Source organism: Sorex araneus, chromosome 5 (genome assembly GCF_027595985.1).
Source record: "Sorex araneus isolate mSorAra2 chromosome 5, mSorAra2.pri, whole genome shotgun sequence".
NCBI classification, from domain to species: Eukaryota; Metazoa; Chordata; class Mammalia; order Eulipotyphla; family Soricidae; genus Sorex; species Sorex araneus.
This window is the reverse complement of record NC_073306.1, coordinates 211,639,387-211,660,127: the sequence shown is the minus strand read 5'-3', so window position 1 is coordinate 211,660,127 and position 20,741 is coordinate 211,639,387. Positions and strand designations below refer to the sequence as shown.

At 41.7% G+C, this 20,741-nt stretch overlaps 1 protein-coding gene across 2 annotated transcripts in view; it reads right to left on the bottom strand.

The window, feature by feature from the left end:
* CCSER1 (coiled-coil serine rich protein 1) overlaps positions 1–20,741 on the bottom strand; it is a 912,102-nt gene that overhangs the window by 735,093 nt on the left and 156,268 nt on the right. For both annotated transcript variants that reach the window (XM_055140485.1, XM_055140484.1), the window contains exon 5: positions 10,140–10,233. In XM_055140485.1, the coding sequence (XP_054996460.1) occupies positions 10,140–10,233 (94 nt within the window). The remainder of the gene's footprint in view (positions 1–10,139; positions 10,234–20,741) is intronic.

Below are 20,741 nucleotides of genomic sequence, written 5' to 3'. Positions count from 1 at the left end.
GAAAGAGAGGGACAGACATAGAATGACTGCACTCATTTATGGAATATAAAATAACATGAGACAGACACCGAAGGACAGTAGACCCCAGACCCAGGAATACTGCCCCATAGTTGGCAGCCTGCCTCCTGAGCTAGGGGACAAGGCAGCTGGGATAGAGAAGGGGTCACTAAGACAATGACGGTTGGAGGGATGGCCTCTCAGTATCTGTATTCCCCGCCCTACTCTGTCAATGCTCCAGCAAATTCTCACGGTTGTCAGGTTCATGACTTACCTCTAAGGTTCCGACCCCTGACCCACACCCATTCTCCCTCCGGGGAGAGACTCCACGGCGCCCTCCAGGGGGAGTTTCTCCACAACAGAAATCGTTACAACCACTGTACAAAACTTTCAAATAATCAGCTTCGAGGGCCATGTTTGCTGCCTAGCTCTGGCACTGGAGGTTTTCCTTCAATAAATATCTGTGTCAGAAGACCCTGGCAAGCTCCTCGTGGCAGAATCGATACGCCAAAAACAGTAACAATAATAGGTCTCATTTCCCTGACCCTGAAAAGAGCCTCCAATCATTGGGAAAGACGAGTAAGGAGACGTGGCTAAAATCTCAGGATTGGGAGGGATGGAGATGTTACTGGCGCCCGCTCAAGTAAATCAATGTACAACGAGATGACAGTGATACAGTGAAATATCTGTAGTAAGTTAAAGTTCATCTGAGGGGGAAAAATGTGTGTGTGTGTGTCAGAGGGTAGGGGCTCAGGTGGGGGGTGTTTGAGGCTTGGGAAACTAGCTAGCCAGGCTCATAAACTAGATGGACCTGTAAGATAGTTGGGGTCACTGAAATACGGGTCAGTGGTCATAGTCAAGCTGCTGTGTCAGCACACTTGGAGGACGTGGAAGAGGAGGTCAGACTTAGAAATAAGGGAGCAGGAGAGCATAAGGGAGTTTGCTCAGCAAGCGTCCCCCCTCACCCCTGTAAGCAATAAACCCAGCTATTATCAGAGACAGAAGAGACAGTATTTGACATCCTAGCATCAATAAAATCTTTAAATTTTGGTTTTAGCCTAAATATCCTCGCACACCAACATACATCATTTTAGCAAAATTGATCCTCTAAGATCATTTTTGGTTTCAGTCTAATTATCCGAGCACACCAACATACATTACTTCAGCAAAACTGGTCCTCCTCCGAGCATCTTTGGTTTTCGTCTAATTATCCTGGCTCACTAACATAGACTATCCCAGCAAAGTTGGTCCTCCTAAGATTAACAATTCCACTGAATTCCCGAGTCCACTCTAAAACTACAGAAATTTTGATTCCTAAGATGAAGAACCAAAAGACTAATCAAAGGGGCAAGAGGTCACAGGAGTATCGGATATATCAAGACGCCACTAAATGTTATCACTGAAGAAGTACTAAGAAGAAGCCACCATCTTTACCGGGTACAATTACAACCAAGTTCGTTTTAGTCATGTGAAGGTTTATTATTTCTCCTATTCTGTTTCAGGCACTGTGAGAAATTATGCTTCATGTCAGTAGCTATATTTCTGGCTAGTGAACAATTTTAAATGCATAAATATCCCACTTTTTCAGAAGCAAGACCAGCATTTGCTTTCTTAATGACTTGTTCATTTTGATAGTGACAGCTGATGTTGCCGGCATTATTCAAGCAATTGTATGGAGATGTCACCACATAATTGTAAGAGGCCAAGAAATTTTATATTGAGACACATATTTTCCTTCTAATTGCTCTAGAGAAAGAATGTGGAATGAAATCTTCCTTTGACTCTATCCTCTAATGAACTTGAGCCAGTGACTGCCCTTTTGCATGTCAGAAGAGTCTATAATGACAGAAAATGCTTCAATGGCAGGTTCCAAGTAAATGCTATGACTTCATTAAAACTGTTGCCATTTAATATTCTATTAGGTCAGAATGTGTAAACATTTGTCAGCTCTCGTTGATTAGATTTTTGCGAACCACTCCATCTCCAAGTCTTGGTTGTAGCTCAGGAACGCTCTTGAAATATCGTCAGGTCTGACGGCACAATGGCCAGAGGCCATTCTAAATCTCAGATACAAATGATTTACTCTTGGCAACTCCAACCAAAAAATAAAATAATTGCAATTGTGTTTACTACACAGAGCTAGTCAATTTCTTATTAACGGGCTTATTTCTACTACAAACTAACTGTGTGATTCTGAACAAAACCTTTAAAGCTGAATTTTCATGGGAGCAGAGGCACAAGACACTCTGTGTCATAATATCTAAATTCTCTGCCAGTAATGTGCTTCTGCTATTAATGTACACTATTTAACAGGGTTAAAAAAAACAATAAAAAATAACAGTTAAGGTCAATGAAAGAAACTGAAACAAAAAAATTGACATTTTTAAAGGAGGTTGAGAAACACAGAATCAAATTAATGGATTATTCAATTGGTCAATTAATGAACTGTTCAAAACAAATAAAAACTATTGTGATTTTGAATGATTTATTCTGGAATTATTTAATCCCTTTATTTTGAAGTCTAAAAAGTAATATCATAATCCTTATATTCTATCTGGAAACCATAAGTAAAATACGTATCAAAGATCAAGTAAAATTTTCAATATAACTCTACTTAGATTTGATCAGTCAACTTAAAGAACCTAGTGAAGGAATATTTGGGTAGGGCGTTTGCCTTGCCCTCATCGACCTGGGTTCAATCCCCGGCGTCCTCCCCCCAAGCACCGCCAGGAGTAATTCCTGAGTGCAGAGGCAGGAGTAACCCTTGAGCAATGCTGGGTGTGACCCAAAAAGCAAAAAAAAATAAAGAACCTAGTGAAGGAATATGGGGAATATAAATATGGGTAATATAAATATTACCTATTTTAATATATGGCAAGTTATACAATATGAAATCTTATGATACTTTCTAGGTAAACTCTATTATTGATTTTATCATTTGTTTAAAAGAATGAAAACAACACTGAACATAGAGATATATTTCTAAAGCAAATTTACAGCTTCTGGGCCAAAGTCATAGGACAGAGGGTAGTTATTTGCCTTGCACGGTACCAACTCAGGTTGTATCCCCTGGCACATGGCACCCTGGCACCAACCACTGCCAGGAGTGAACCCTGAATACAGAGCCAGGAGTGAGCCCTGAGATTTGCCAGGTATAGACCCCCAAAACAAACCTGATAAGGCTTCCCTTCTTAACTGGGTATTCAGAATACTCTCTTGACAATTCAGGTGGGTTTTTAAAATAAAATTTTAGGTGCACTGGATTACTCCATTGCAACAAATCCTGCCAGCTCATGTGAACAGAGATGTCTGTCCCAACACTGAGTGACCCCCACACAGTTCTACCTTATATTTGTCTACTTTTCATGCCTTTTGGCTGGTGATATAAATTTTTACCACATTAAATGTGCCGGTGTGAAGAAATCCTTTCTCCTCTCTGAGTCGGTCTCATGTTTACAAAGCCCTCATGGAATACAAACCAAATATATTATAATTTCATGTAAAACTGGAAGAGCAAGGACTTCTAGAAAGACAGTAAAAAGAACCTGGCGTCCAGTGTTAGGACCTGGGCTTATCCCGCCCTGTGAACTTTCATAAACTCTTTCACCACTGAGTATTTTTGCTTCCTTGACTATATTTGGGGTGTATTAACACCTATTTCAGAGTGCTATTGTGATAATTTGATGAGATAACATTATTTGAAATCCCTTGTAAACTATAAGGCTGCATACAAATAGTTTCCTGTAACCATTTAGCAGAACAAGATTGCCATCTAATGGAAACCAAGAAAATAACCCACCCTCCAAAATTAGAGATTAGAAATTAGAGATCTACTCTCCATGAAACCCACCGGGTGACGGCTAATGTCACAACTGCATTCTCGCCGCCTTGCTGCCCGGACAGTGTAAGAGAACAGAAATTAGCATCTTTGTGAAACCTTCTTCTTCTTTTGCTTCTAACCGCTCCTCATAACCAACCCCCATTGAAATTCCGCGATGGGAAGTCACCAAGGTTCAAGGACACGATTGAGTCCCTAACTCCAGTCCTGCCACTGATGAGTTCGGTTATGCTCTTCTGATCCCCGTTTCTTCACATGTAAAGTAGAAGTAATTCCTAGGGGGTTGTTTTCGGATTGAATGAAATCATACAAAGTGCTGGTTTTAAACAAGCAATGCCAAACACAGCTAAGTGTCCTGGAACAACACAGATATATCAGTAAGGGAAACTTGAGGCCCAAAAGCATCCAAAAAAAATTCTATATCACTAATCATCAGGGAAATGGAAATCAGAACAACAATGAGACATCACAGAGAGTCTGGCACACATCCAGAAGAACAGAAGTGAGGGCCGGGACAATAGCAAAGCTGGAGCAATAGGACAGCCGACCAGGATGCAATCCCTAGCACCGCATATGGTCCCCCAAGACACACCAGGATAGCCGAGCACAGAGCTAGGCGTCAGCCCTGAGCACCACCAAACAAACGAAAGTATTGAAGTGGATACAGGAAGAAAGGGAACTTCATTCACTCTGGTGGAATGTCACCTAGTCCAGTCATTTGGGAAAATAATATGGACATTCCTCAAAAATATAGGAATTAAGACTCAGCAATTCTAGTCCTGAGTATACGCCCTAGGGCCCCAAAGAACGAAGCAGAAAAGCACCAGCACTCCTACATTCAGCACAGCGCTATTCACAATGGCCAAAGCCTGGTACCAACCAGAGTGCCCCAAACAGATCAAAGAATTTGGTACCTATACCCAGTGGGATATTACTCTGCTGTAAAACTAATCAAGGCATGGAATTCGCTGCTCCATGGATGGATCCGGAGAGTATCATGCTGAGTGGAATGAGTCAGAGGGCGAAGGCCAGACACAGAATATCACTCACATGTTGGATATAAAGATACGTAGTAGGGGAAATAACTGATGCCTAAAAGCAACAGAACCAAGAGCAGGGGGCGTCCACAGGAGGGAGTGGGTCACAGTGGAGGGAGGGGGAGAGGTCTGGGGAGAGAGAGATGAAGATAGAGAAGTGGTCACTCTGGATGGGCTGCCGGAAGGAGGGACAGGGACATGTCAGGAACAGTATTGTAGGGGCTGGAGCAATAGCACAGCGGGGAGGGCGTTTGCCTTGCACGCAGCCAATACGGGTGCAATTCCCAGCATCCCATTTGGTCCTCTGAGCACCGCCAGGGATAAGTCCTGAGTGCAGAGCCAGGAGGAACCCCTGAGCACTGCCGGGTGTGACCCAAAAAGGAAAAAAAAAACCAATATTGTAAACCAAGTGGCTAAAAGGGAGGGGAAAAGGGAAAAAGGAAAAAGAAAAATTACTTCCCAAAGAGGCAGGTCAGGGGTGACAGAAAGCCAGGTCACTGCCGGAGGGAAGTGGGCCCTGGGGAAGGAGTCGGTTCGGGAACTCGGTCCGCCTGAAACTGAGTCAGGAAGAACTTTGAAACTTGGCAATTCTTGGAGATGCAATTTAAAATATAATCTTAAAAACGGTATAACTTGATAAACATGATTTAATGCAGCTCTTTACATGAAATGGAAGTTCATAACTGAAAAAGAATCAATGAAAAGAAACCAGCTGAAAATAAAAGTTTCACAGCAACTGTGATTCTTAAATTTCGTATTAGTTTTATTAGTCAAAAATAATGCCTATTAAACATAACGCTTTGGATTTGGAAAACTTTGCTTCAGTCAAGATAAGAGCTCTCTGGCATACAGTGTATCACATGAAGCTTTAATATCCTCAAATCTGAAAGAAATTATTTAGCTCATCAAATCGACACAGACTCTCTATACTATGTTTTATTCTTTTGTTCTTGAAATTAGTTCAATAGTCATATATGTGTGAAAATAAATGATAGCCACAAAATTAGTGGTATGCGTTTTACCATTCTACTACATGTAGAAATGTGGTTGAGGTTAAAACTCTGAAAGTTAGGTCGAAAATATAATTGGATTTTAAGTGATTAACTTAATGCATTATTCAACTATTGATTTAGTATGATAATAATGCAAGCACACCTAAAATTGATGGTGCAATGCAATGCTAGCTAGATTCTTTAGAATTCAATGTGGATGAGATCTTTCACCAATAAATACTGGAGGTGAAAGTTACCAAAGTGGTAAGATTATATTCCTATTAACACTACCATACCATATATGAAATTGGGTGTTCTTCTAAGCTCTAACTTCTTTATTCCTCACAGCCAACTGACCAAATAAATCATTTCATTGCTCCCATTATCAGACGGAGAAATGTAAATTGAGAGAGATAAAAATCATTTGTTAAGAGTCACCTAGCATAGTTAGTGGGTAAGACTTGTCTGACTTCAGAATCCAGAGTTTAACCGCTGTCATACTTCCAAAATTAAGTGTCAGATTTTCTTAGTTTTACACCATCAGATTGAGGATATCTCCTGTGCTTTCTCTGACCCAGACATATAACAGCTTGTAAAACCTTACAGTTGATTTGCATCATCTTCCCGGTGTGAGTGTTCTTGCGATTTGTACACGACTGTACATATCAGCAGTCACTGGGGCTTCCTCTCAGCACCGCTGTGCTTTTGCCCATTAAAAATTAATAACAAAAATTACCTCCTTAATTAATAGGCACAGGAGGAGTTTCTGATTCACCACAGAATTTTATGTTGCATATTCATCAAACTCAAAATAATTTAACATCTACCTAATTGATTCTTAATTGATATCACCATGCCATTACTAACCCATCTGCAAGTGGACATACACCAAGAGACACACCCTTAGGTGTTTTTGATAGAAGGTCCAAAGCAAACACAAAACCACAGAAAATTTCCTCTCTCGGTCATACAACTGACTCTTAGTTGTTTTGTACCTTTGGATTCAAAAATTATTAACACAATAAAATAAAAGGGAGAAAAAGATGGCTTGGGCACTGAGCGCATGCCTCACATCTAGAAACTGCAAGCAGGAGCCTTGAGCCCTGTGGTATGGCCCCGGAGGCCAGTGTCCACGGCCAGGCTGGCCAGGAAACTCCCCTGGGCATCACTGGGCAAGAAGCACACCTGGCCTGGCCCAATGCCGAACCTTCCTTCTGGGCATCTGGCCGCCACCACCATAGCCAGCCTGGGACCCTGGCACCTCCCAGCAGGGCTGGCCTCGTCTCTAAACAAGAGTGGCTCGGGCAGGTGTGTTCTACGCGGCTTAATCTTCTCTAGAGACTTTCTGTTGTGCTGTTTGAACATGGGGATATTATGCAAAAATTCTTTTTATGAATTCAAATGGACTGATTTTAACTCAGGAAACGCATCCCTCGTAGAAATCAAACGTCTCACTTAAAATGTTAATTATTAGTCCTCTTAAAACGTCTCCCTTACAAGAATTTAGGGGATGGAAATTCAAATCAGAAAGCATACCTCATATAATACATAATAACATTTTTAAAAGATTATGAAAAAGAATCAATTACAGGACAAACTCTTTGTGCCGTAGCCAAGCTATACTAGGCTTCTGGTTCATCTAACATTGAAGAATATTTTTCATACATAGAAGCCACCCACTTACATCAGATGATAGGTATTTTGAGATAGGTATTAATTTTATCATTTTTCATTAGAGTAAAGGGGACTGGGGAAGGTTCACTCCCTCCCACCAGGCCACTGGAATTATGGGCCAACTGGAATTCTAACTTCACTGGCCTGACTCCAAACTGATTTCCTCTCATGTCCTCTCACTGCTGTGGGGGTCTTTACTTTGTTGAAACCTTTTAGGGGCCAGAGCGATAGCACAATGGGGAGGGCACTTGCCTTGCACACAGTTGACCCTGGTTCAATCCCCGGCATCCCATATGGCCCCCCAAGCACTGTCAGGAGTAATTCCTGAGTGCAGAGCCAGGAGGAACCCCTGAGCGTCACTAAATGTGGCACAAAATTTTTTAAAAAATCTTTTAGATGTCATTTTCTCTCAAGCACTGCTGTGAATATTGACTTACGATCACAGCTTGGGGAGGGTTGGAGAGACAGTTCAGCTCGGGGAGGCTGGAGAAACAGCTCAGTGGCTGGGAGGCTGTCCTGCACACAGCTAACTCAGGAGGTTCCATCCCCAGCACCCCTGAACCCCACCAGAAGTTACCCTTGATAAGAGAGCCATAAATCAGGTCTAAGCACTCTTGGTGTCTCCCCAAAACAACCTCCCCCCCAAAAAAAAACAAAGCCTGCTCAGTGATTCCTTACAGGTACAGGATTTCTCAGCAGCCAGCTTAGATGAGCAACTACGAAGTGCTAAAGCTCATTGCAACCTACTCCTCACAAAAACACCGAGGATGGGATCAACTGCATTTTAATGAATAGGTTCAAGTCTCATAACACCAAGATACGCCTTAGTCTTCTTGCCTTCGGATTCTGCGCCACTGCCAGATTTTCCAAGCGTGTCTTTCCCGTCGGCGTCAGCCATGATGAAAATAATCCTCTGCCTAGGGCAACTTGGGAAGAATACAACCTTCCACTCTCCAGCCACTACGGGAAACGAGGCGGCCTGGTTCTGGCTGACTGTGCAAAAGAAAGGCCAGCGGTGGGGCCAGAGCCACAGGACAGCAGGCAGGAGTCACTGCCTGCACAAACCCGCACACATCCGACCCAGGTTGGGCCCCCGGCACCCCACCTGGTCCCCTGAGCCCATCAGGAGGGATGCCTGAGAGCAGAGCCAGGAAAAAGCCCTGCGCATTGCCAGGGGTGGCCCCAAAACAAGCAAATAGGCCCAAGGTAATGATACTAAACCTTAATTCTGACTCTTAATTCATTCTAAAACAATACTCAGTGTCTTCTATTTAAAAATATCCTGGCTGGGGCTGGAGCGATAGCACAGCGGGGAGGGCGTTTGCCTTGCACGCAGCCGATCCGGGTTCGAATCCCAGCATCCCATAGGGTCCCCTGAGCACCGCCAGGAGTAATTCCTGAGTGCAGAGCCAGGAGCAACTCCTTTGCATGGCCGGGTGTGACCCAAAAAGAAAAAAAAAATTCTGATAACATCCATATGCAAAAAGTCATTCCACAACCTAGGGTCACACGGGACTGCACGGCTGTCACATGGGACAGTCCCCGCCACAAGTGCCGCGTGTTCTGTGAGGCTTCTGCTCAGCACCCGACATCCAGGAAAATGCCTGACATGGACTTAGTTCAGCGTGATAGCGGCCGGAGACTCAGGCCTACGGGCCAGGAGCTGCACTGAACCTGGACCCTCCTGAGTGCGACCCTCCTGAGGATCACCGCAAACAGCTCTGCCCTGACCCAGCGGCACGGGGGCATGAGCCCAGGGCGGAAAGGAGGCGCTAAGGAAGTCGTTCTCGAAATCAAATACTCGCAGCTGTGAAGGCGACTGAGACGGCTCTTTTCCAGTCTGGGGAGCAATCAGATTTATCAACCGGATAAAAGCGTGGAATCCTATAACCTATTCCAAAGACGGAATGTAGCATCGGGAGACATGACGTTTTAACTTTGAATGTAAATTAAACCATCCCGTCTTGGACTCAATAAGGATCTTCCTCATGACTCTCTGGGCATGCACATGCTGATGAAAGGCTTTGGCTATTACTGACAACTGTTCATTTTGAGACTGACTGTATTACAACATTGTTAACCATTTCAAAAGTTAAATCTAGATGTATAAAACTCCTGTTTGGTTAGATTCACTAATTTTAAAAAATATGATAGTACATATTTTCAGCCAAAATTATTTTTTCTCTAAGTACTTGTGGAGGGGCGAGGCCTCCCCTAGCTCAGAGCTTACCCCTGGCTGGGTGCTCAAGTATCAGCCAGGTGATGCTCAGGGCCAATGTGTGATGCCAGGGATTTAACCAGGCCAGCTGAGTGCAAGACCTTACCCTCACATTAGCTCTCCAGCAACTCAAATGTTTAGTCAGACTTTCCTATTGTAAAATTACTATTTTTTCCTATACATAATAATGCCCTAACAAAATATCTTTTTTTCCCACAACATATTTTTAATATCACTAGAATCACTTGTTCATGGTATCTAGCATGCAACTAAAATACAACTGGAGACTGAAAAGAACAAATGCAAACTGAACAATACTTATCTTATATGTGTAACTGACCAGGACCAATGTCACGTGACACGGGCGTTTATTCAGAACTTACCGGGAGGATAAAGATTCTGGTCCTCTAAAAATTCCAGATCAAGCATTAGATCATCTTCATCCAGTTCACAAGATCCCAAATTATTCAAAACATCCTGAAGAAAAAGCAGAATCAATAGCTGAGACCGAACACTGAGAAACTGAAATATCAGCCAATCAATGTCACAAAGCAAGCAAAACTCTACATTAGAAATTAAAGGCTTTAACGAAAACCGGACTAATTTCTGACTTTCAACATCAGTCCCAGAAAAAGTTCCATGTATTATTATATCCTTGATTTCTCCACATATTTTCATGTTAGTTTTCTAATGCTCACATAACAATGAGACAGATTCATATAAAAGAGACTAGAAAAAAGACTTTATTTTAATCAAAACATCTTAATGATCCTTTCAAACTGGATTGTTCAACCCTGCTTTAGATTCTGATAGTTATATACTTACCCAGTGTTCATTGTTTTAAATGTTTTTATTATTACAACAGGAAACTATTTTTAAGTGCAGCCACTGATACTTGAGAAGCATAATATAAGGAATAAGTATCAACAAAGTGACACGTTACATTTGGGGAGTCACTGCACTGTTCTAATTCTACTCTCATTTTGTAGGCGACAGTTGACATTTGAGCCTGCGGGAATTCGTTTATCACTGGTCCAGAATGTTTAAAATCTCCTTCCAAATTGCCTTGCTTTGCTATCTTGCTTACAAAGCAACTTTCTTGTAAGGAGAGTCTCTGGAAGGCAGCGAGATCGCATAAGGGAACTAAGTATAATGATCACACAGCGACAAGCAACACTCAGGAGAAAGACTGAGAACCCACAGAACTAGAAATAAGTGATTCCCTGGTCTCTTCCTTCAAAGGACCGGCCTCACAGGGGCCAGCGGGATAGCGAGGCCAGCGTTACGAGGAGGGGGCCTGCCTTGCAAGAGGCCGACCTGGGTTCAACCCCCAGCATCCCAGATGGTCCCCTGAGCACCAGCAGGAGTGATTCTGAGTGCAGAGCCAGGAGTGACCCCGAGCAGGGCCAGGTGTAGTCCCAAATCTCCCACCCAGCCCGTCCCCCAAAAAGTACCAGCATGTGAATGTGACAGGATGTACACTGGGACTCAGCACTGAGGGGGACCCTGGTCTCCCCAACTCCCACGAAGGAAAAGGAACCAGGTGGGCCAGAGAGCTAGAACCGCAGGCAGAGCCTGCCTGTGGGACCCTAGCCCCAGCACCCCTCCATAGAGTCCCCCTAGCCCCCTGGAGCTCAGAGCCAGGGTAAGACCTAAACATCACCACGTGTGGCCAGGAAGCAAACAGAAAGCACTGAACAAAACGCAGGAATTGGATCCCTTTATTACAGAAAATAAAGATTAGCTTTAAAAGAAAAAAGTCTGAGGCAGTTAAAAAAGACTGAGTAATGAGACCCCCCAAAATGGCTTCTCCCTCTCTAATCTCTGACTCAATGAGCATCAAGAAAACAAAAACAATAATCATTATGACAAAATGAAACGCTGCACTTGTTGAAGGTTAAGCGTTCACAATACTCAGACGTTAATACAAAGGCCATGGAGGAAATAACAAAACAGATACCCAGCCCAACACGCTGCGTAGGTGATCTTCAATTTTAATAGAGATAATGCTCGCGAACTCTTCTAATAACGGTGGGTGTTTCTAAGAAGAGAACTATAACCACAGACGAGCGCATCCTTTCTCGGAATAGAAAAGGCTGGTCAGCACTGATGGTCACACAATTACCAGGTGGGAAGGTCCCGCATTTAATTAACCCTAATGATCATAACCCGCATCGAAGATGGCACTTCCGTGTGTCACAGACATTTGATAAATTGGTGGGGCAACCAGAAGCAGTAACTAAGCAGAAACATATCCCATCCCCTGGCAGATGAAAATTCATACAGCTCCACATAATAAAGTATAATAAGAAAGTCCATGAAATTTCAATAATGTTAACATGCCAGACATATATATAATATCATAATAACAGAAAAATAGTATAAATTATAAGCAACTGGCCCTTAAAACACAAATCACCTCAGGAGGGAACATCAATACCACACAAAATTAAAGCCAGGCTTGAATTGAAAATAAAGACCTAAGGGTACAGAACAAGGAGAATTTAATTGTAGGAAAGAAAGTCTACTTTGGTAGTCAGTGTTTTAAGTTTAATTTTTATAGCTCATAAATGTACAACAAACATAAATGGCTGGGTAAGCCATTATCAAGCTTATTACCAGACTGTGCAAAGGTAAGAAATGTTAAGATTCCTATGCTCACGAAATACTAAATACTGAAAAAAAAAGAAACTCAGATATTTCTGAAATGCAAATATGAAAATTTCCATATCAGCAAAGTATAAGGCGGTAAAAGAGTCTTTAATGTACATTGTTGATTCAGCAAAGTTACAAATAGGTTTTAAGTAAAGAAAACCGATTTCCTCAGGGATCATTCAAATACATATAATTTTCTCCTTTAAAACAGGCTACAGATTTGGGGGTGCTATTACAGTGGGTGGGGCGCTTGTCTTGCACACAGCAAACTTGAATCTGATCCTCAGCCTCCTAAGTGCTCCCCCAAGCAATGCCAGGAGTGATCCCTGAGCACAGAGCCAGGAGGAGACCCTGAGCATCACCAAAAGCAAAATAAATAAACATGGACACAGCGTTAAATTTAATTTGTATCACTGTATCACTGTCATTACGTTGTTCATCAATTGCTGGAGGGGGCACCAATAACGTCTTTATTCGTCCCTGTCACGTGCTAGTATAGCCCAACTGCGTATGCTCACTCCAGGAACATGAAGAGCACGTTATTGTTACCGTTATACTGTTTTTGGCATATCAATTACATGGAGGGTAGCTTGCCAGGCTCTCCCGTGTGGGCGGGACATCCTCGGTAAACAAAATCGAGAAAAAAAATTATATATTAAATTTTGTATTTTAATAATACTGTCACTGTCACTGTCATCCCGTTGCTCATTGATTTGCTCGAGCAGGTACCAATACCAACACCAATACTGCCTCCATTGTGAGACTTGTTACTGTTTTTGGAAATCGGTTATATAAAATTTAACACAATGCTTAAAGGTCATACAAAATTTAGTAACAGAATTACATAGATATTTTGATAACAGATTATTTCATTGTAAGAAAATGTAAATATGATCAATAAGTGCAAATATGCTCAATAAATAGTATATCTAACACAAATTTTAAGTATTCCTTAGATCACAGATATTTAATAATTTCAATACTGATATAGAATATCCAAAATGGGTACGCAATTTTATAAATTATTAATTAAATAACTTAATATTTTTCTAAAATACTCATAAACAATGATCCTAAATAGATATACTTTTTTCTCAAATTTAGGTTAATACAGTTGCATCTAGAAAGAGAAATACAACTTTGAGATACAAAATGGGTTCACCACTTATAAAACAGTCCTTATGTTTGATAAGTATGGGTCAATTTTTCGGAGCTTGACTGCTATTAGCTAAACTAACAAAACTGCACTTCTGAAACTACAACATTGAAAAACTAAGCTTTGATAACTCAATTAACACACAATAAGGCCTGCTGAAAAAATCCCTGAGTCTCACTGCTCTCTTTTTTGAAGTAACATTAATAATTACAATGCCACTTGTATAAAGCAGAGATGTCACCAAACAAGGAGTCCTGGCTTAAAAAAGGAAATAATCCCATCGAAGGACATTATTAATTTTTCAGTTGTGGATGTAATTTTCAGTTGTGGTATTGTTAAGATTACAGCATCTCTATTCTGTGAAAGGACTTTCCAAGTAGGCGAGACTACCTCAAAGATAGGACATGGTGCTCTCGTTGGGATGTTAATTGCTACTTAGGAAATATTCAACACACAGTAGAATAATTTGGTCATTCTTTGCTCTAAAAGCAAACAGAATTATCAAACTAGTCGGGTATATCAATCTCCTTTGCATTCTACTAGTCACTACCATTTGTGATAAGGTGCTATACCCTTATACACATAATTCTCATTACTCTAATAATCAATTATCATTTATTCTCTAAAGCAAAATATTATTAAAAATTTAAAACAGTAATGCAGAATGTAGACCTCCTATGTGAGCCTAAAAAATTTAGTCTAAGACTTGCCTTACAATTAAACACATTTATGTTTTACTTGTGAAAAATAAAAGCCAGCTGGATTGCTTAGTGTTTCTAAATAAGTCATATTATGACCAAATGACAAGTTAAGTAAACAATAAAACAAACAAGAGGCCTAATAGGAATAAGGTACTGGAATTTGGTACCAGTTCGGCCACGCACACCCACACACACGGGCAGGAGAAGGCAACACAGCAACACTCGCACACATTTTTAATGTGATTTCACTGGGGGTAAAAAGAGAAATCAAAACAAAGGTATTTTCTCTTTGCTGTTCTAAAGATAATTATTTGACTTTGAGTCCTAAATTAGGAAAAGGAAGCAAACTCCATCCTTGTGATAGTATAACCTTCACCTTTCAGGCTGGCAGTCAAATGTATTTCCAAACACAATTTGCCTTTTTGCGAACTACTGATTTACCTTTACGGAGCTAATGATTTACTTTTATGGAGCTTAAAATAGATTTCCAAAGCTGGTCTTATTCTATCATCCCTCACTGATATGGTTTTTTCTACAAGTACAAAAAAAAAACATTTTGCAAAAATGATGGGGAACGTGATTCATTAAAATATTGCCATTAAAAAATGTGAAAAGAATATTTTTGACTTTTTATTTAAACATATAGCACTCAAATGAAATTATTAAAGCAATATCTTCACTGTTCCCTGTATACATACTAACAAAAGCTAAATGATTGCATTTCAGGCACAGTACTGAAATAAAATATATTGCCTTCATATTTCATTTTAGAAAAAGTCAACATTTACAAGCATTCAACCACGGTTTTATATGAATTTCACACTGATATATAAACCTATACACGTATCAAAATCAAGCTTTTGATATAAAAAGTGAAAACATACAATATAGCACACTTCACAATTCACAATTAAAATGTAATGAATCTTGTCAGTTTAAAATTCACGAGTTTATCATCATTTGAAAGGTAGAGAAAAATAAAATAAAATAAAACACAAGGCATAAAGGAGCTGTCTTTTGAGTCCCTTCTTTCTAATATCACTTAGCCGGAGTCACAGAGTTCAACCTCGCCTCTAAATCTGACTCAGTTTGTGTAACGGTCAACAAAACAACACACTTGTCTCAACATATAAGACACGGTGATTACAAGGCATCTGCACAGCTGGAGACAAACATGACAACGTGGGGGGAAGTTCCATCTAGAAGCACCATGACCCTGGGAATTTCTGCATTTAAGGAATATTTGAGAAAGGTAATTGCGAATCTTTGTTATTCCTTATGTCCTAAGGAAATGGCGCATTTTCATTGAGAATTCTTTCTACAAACTACTCTGAAGTTAAACTTACGGAAGGATCCATGTGCATGCATTCCAGCATGGCCCACCGCACAAAAAAGATGTTAATAGCCCGTGTCTACTGACCAGTACGTATCTCATTTAAAACCCTGCCATAGGGCTTCTGTCTACCTCTCCAAAACATTTGCTTATTCTTAGAACCAAATCTCCCAATAAATTGTTTTCTGAAAATTCCACTTGTGTTTCCTCCCTGGCTCTGAATCTATTCCCCTGAATTAAATGCCCGAAGAGCAAATACAGGGCATGTGTCATCGAGCTTCTCGACACTCTTTAGAACCCAGGCTAAAATGGTTCCTCGTGTTGACAGGAGAGTTAGAGAATATTTCTATTAAAAAAAAAAAACAAACAAACAACGTCCTTTGGATGCCATGTTCTGGGCGTCAGCACACAAGCCACCCCAAGCGGTAGCAGGAGAAACGGAGTCGGCACGCTGGCCTCTGCCAGTGCTCCCTGCCCTCACAATTGCCCAAGGAAGGCCGCCGGCCAGCTCCGCTCCTCTGCCCAGCTGCCCTCCTGCGGGGCTCTGGGCTGCCCGTGGCCACTGCACGGAGCTGCCTGAGGCCAGCCCTCGGGGACGCACTAGGACAAACCCACACGGCGCCTGACACTCCCTCGGCCCCTGTCATCACCAGAGCCTAAGTGTCCACTGCCCGCCGGGCTGGACACTCAGACAGGGAGAGGGGACGCTGCCCACTTTGGGAACTGCCCGTCTGCTTCCGGTGACCATCCCTCAGCCGGTGACGCTCTGAAAGCAGGACTCTGGGCCCCTCCCCAGAGAGGAGGGACAGGGAGCCTCGTTCTCAGCTCCAAGTGGGTTTTTTTCTTTGCTTGTTTGTTTTTTAATGTAGGAATATTGCTATCTCTTCAGCCACTGATTTAGCTGACTGAACTGGGTATGCACTTCACATTATTTTTTTATTCAGAATATTAATTTTATCATTTTTTATATTATTTTTTAAACTCGCCGTGAGAAACAGTTATAAAGCTTTCCTGTTTGAGTTCCAGTCATACAATGATCGATCACCCGACCCTCCACCAGTGCACATTCCCCACCGCCAAGGCCCCCAGTACCCTCCCTCCACCCCACCCCTCCCCCTGCCTCCATGGCAGACAATCTCCCCATTGCTCCCTTTGGCATTGCTTGTTATGAATAGCATAAGACACCACATGGTGCTCCTGGAATTCTAAAATTTTAGATAAGTAGGGTCTGGAGAAATCTCTGCAGCGAGTTGCTTGGTTCGGAGATTCCTTCATGTGTCTCTGGATCACGGGAGTTAAGGAGCTTAAGTAGCAGTTCCAAGTGCAAAGGGGCCGGAAAGTGGCCTCCTGCCTTCACATGTGAGAGTCAGTAATGTGGTCCTGGATGCGGGTGAAACGTTTCAGAAGACACAAAGGAAAGTACACTCCCAAAGCTATTTCAAAATAAATATAATTAATTTCAGTAGTCGTGAATTCTCCATACTTCTTTCCACACAGGTAACAAAGAATTTTAGTTGAGGCTAAATGTTGTAATTTTCCACATAAATGGGCAAACACTCAGAAAGAAACATGAAGCTACTACAAGCACAAACAACAATACTATATGAGGTGTCTTGAGCACAAAGATCACTAATAACGACCTGCAGAAAAGGCAATCTCCCCTTTCAAACTCATCAGAATTAGTATCTGATGTGTTTCATTCATTATTTCTTTTGGGGAGAGAATACATTTTTTTTTTTGGTTGTTATTTTCTCACGTCAGCTACTCAGACATTTGCCCTCAGAACGTAACATCGCTCCTTTGTATTGACACTTTCTGGGCCTTCACGAAGTCAGCACCGTGACAAGCACTCTTACCACAATTCTGACAATATAACCTATGTTTAGGCCACGCCATTTATACGGATATGTGTATGTCCATTTTCTATGTAAGATTGAGCTGCCATTTACTGGTTTCCAAGGCCTCCATCATATCTTCTTTTTTTTACTTTTTTAAATTTATAATTTTTTATTAGTGAATCACCGTGAAGGTACAGTTACAGATTTACATATTTTCGTGCTTGTGTTTCAGACATACAATGCTCAAATACCCATCCCTCCACCAGTGCCCGTTCTCCACCACTGATGATCCCAGTATCCCTCCCACCCCCCACCCCATCCCCCGCATCCCACCCCGCTTCTGTGGCAGGGCATTCCTTTGGCCTCCATCATATCTTTTAACTCGACTATTACCTCACTACACAAAGAAAATGGCTCCTCCCCACTACAAAGCCTAGCCTCTTCCCAACATATTTTTGTCATCTTCTAAATTACCACTGATCATGTGGGAAAGAATTTCAATCAACAATACATAAAAGCTTTGCCACCAACGTCACCGGTTTCCCTCCCACCACTTTCCCTCCAGTCTCTCCTCCCCTCTCCTCCCCTCCCCTCCCCTCCCCTCCTCTCTCTCTCTGTCTCTCTCATTTGCAATATTGTTCCTGAAAGAGCATCACGCATGTCCCTTTACCTCCTTCCAGCGCTGTTTGTGTCCAGAGTGGTCAATGTTCTATCTTTAAGCCACTAAGATGTATCACCCATCTTTCATAGCACCGCAAAGTCCAGTCTACACTTACTACTATACTTCCATGTTGGTGTTTGGTTGTTTTCTTTGGTGAAGGAGAGACTTGGGCCACACCCCTCTGTGCCCAGGGATCCCTCCTGGCTCGCTCTTGGAAGACCATGGGTAGTCGGGGGCCGACCCTGGTGGGCTGTCTGAAATGCAAGTGCCTTTCCCCGAATCATCCCTCTGGCCCCTCCAGGACGTCTCTAACCTGACTTCCTGTTTCTGATTATTTTGATTTCCTCTTCATGTTTAGTCATTTCCTGGTAACTGTTCCTCTACAACAGACCTGAGGTAATCTGGTGTCCCTATCTGACGGCCAGCCTCTCTTAGTATTAATTATCACCATTACTGTTTCATACTGGCAATAAACTCTGTGTACAAAACGGCAGAAGAGAGTTTCACAAGCTGCTTCCAATCGTATGGACTCTATTTTTTAACTTTGCATATATTAAACCTGAGACATAAGACAAGAACCAAACTACTATACATTTAAATTACAGGATATATTGTTCTTTGTTGTAGTGAGACTTCAAGTACATAAATTCATTGGCATGATAATATATTTTTCTATTATAGTCCAATCAATATCTTCCTCGACTTTATTATATACTCACAACAGTAACTTAAACAGGTCTGAAAACAAGCTCAAATTGACCACACAGATATATCTCTTGCTTTCCTTGCCATTCTAAGAAAAAGAGAAAAATCATATCAGTATGCCAAATATGAAGTGCACATATAGCTATTTTCACTGATGCTTCCATGATAATTAAAATTAAATTAGAATTTCCAAGTGCCACGGAGAACGTAGAGATTACCGGTATCCTAACTCTATGACCTGCCAAGTGAACATGGAGTACATGCAATGAGGAGGCCCCGGCATCCTGTGAAATTCTAATGATGGAGCATCTATGATGGAGCAATCCCGATGTAGATCATTTCCTGGAGAATCTCTTTGGGGTCATACAATCTTGTCGCTAGCCACCACTGGAGAGCCCTAAATGAAGACCAGACAGCCTGATTCAGCAAGTGCATGACAAAAACCAGGGGTCGTCAGGTGATAAGGACAACTAACCCTGGTCTAGAAAATTGCCCCACACATCACAGAAGGTGGGCACACAATCCGTTCCCAACAATTCCGTAACAAATGACTCAACTCAGACCATTTCTCTGTCTAACTCTACAATTCCCGTAAGTTTGATCGCTTATCATACAGACCTTGGGGCTGCCCTTAATAATAATTCCAATCTTATAGTAAATGCTTCCCTGACTACACATAGCACTATCGTCCCGTTGTTCATCGATTTGCTCGAGAGGCACCAGTAACATCTCCATTGTGAGACTTGTTGTTACTATTTTTGGCATATCAAATACGCCACAGGGAGCTTGCCAGGCTCTGCAGTGTGGGCAGGATATTATCATAGCTTGCCTGACTTTCCGAGAGAGATGGAGGGATTAAACCCGGGTCAACTGCGTGCAAGGCAAACACCCTACCCACTGTGCTATCACTATAGTCCTCCTGACCACACATAGTGGGATTATTTTGCATATTAGTTTTAATGTAAATCGAAAATGCACTGTAGCACTGTAGCGCTGTCATCCCCATTGTTCATCGATTTGCTCGAGTGGGCACCAGTAATGTCTCCATAGTGAGATTTGTTGTTACTGTTTTGGGCATATCGAATACACCACGGGTAGCTTGCCAGGTTCTGCTATGCGGGTGGGATACTCTCTGTAGCTTACCGGGCTCTCTGAGAGGGACAGAGGAATCAAACAGGGATTGGTCTCGTGCAATGCAAGCACCCTATCCGCTGTGCTATCGCTCCATCCAAATTGAAAAATAATAGTCATTTACTGTTTAGACGAAATTCTGAACACAATATCAAGTATAGCATTTAATAAATAATGCCCTTGATTAATTTACCAATTACTTAGTAATTAGGAATAGTACCTTACTATCTCAGGTATGCATTTGAATTGTCACAGCTAAAATTAATTTGCCATCCATAAACACTGTTTATTGTAGATAGAATTCAGTAAAGTTAACACCAGAAATCTCTACAAATCTGAAATAATTATAAGTGCCAAAGTATCTGAAGTATCACTGAATGGAAAACATTGTTTTACATTTTACAAATGAAAATATGAACGCATAATAAAAGTGGCTGATAGGGAGGTAATAAGTGCTAAATACCAAGGAGAAATATTTGCTGTAGGAACTGTCCACCCATGGTTAATTTTCTTATTTACCACCAAGTTTGAATTAACTTTCATCGATTTCTGTAAAGGAATGGATCTTAGTGGTTTGTTTGTGGTTTTTGGAGCTGTAGCAACCAGCTGTGCTGAGGGCTCAATCTGGGCACTGCCCTTGGGAGTCACTCATGGCAGACTCAGGGGGTCCCAATGTGTTGCCATGAATCAGCTGGTCACATGCAAGGCACAGAACATGGTGCCCCATGTTTTACGGCACCCAGAACAATCATCTCAGTTTTCATGTATCTCCTAGGAAATGCTATGTTGAGTCAAACGAGCTTTC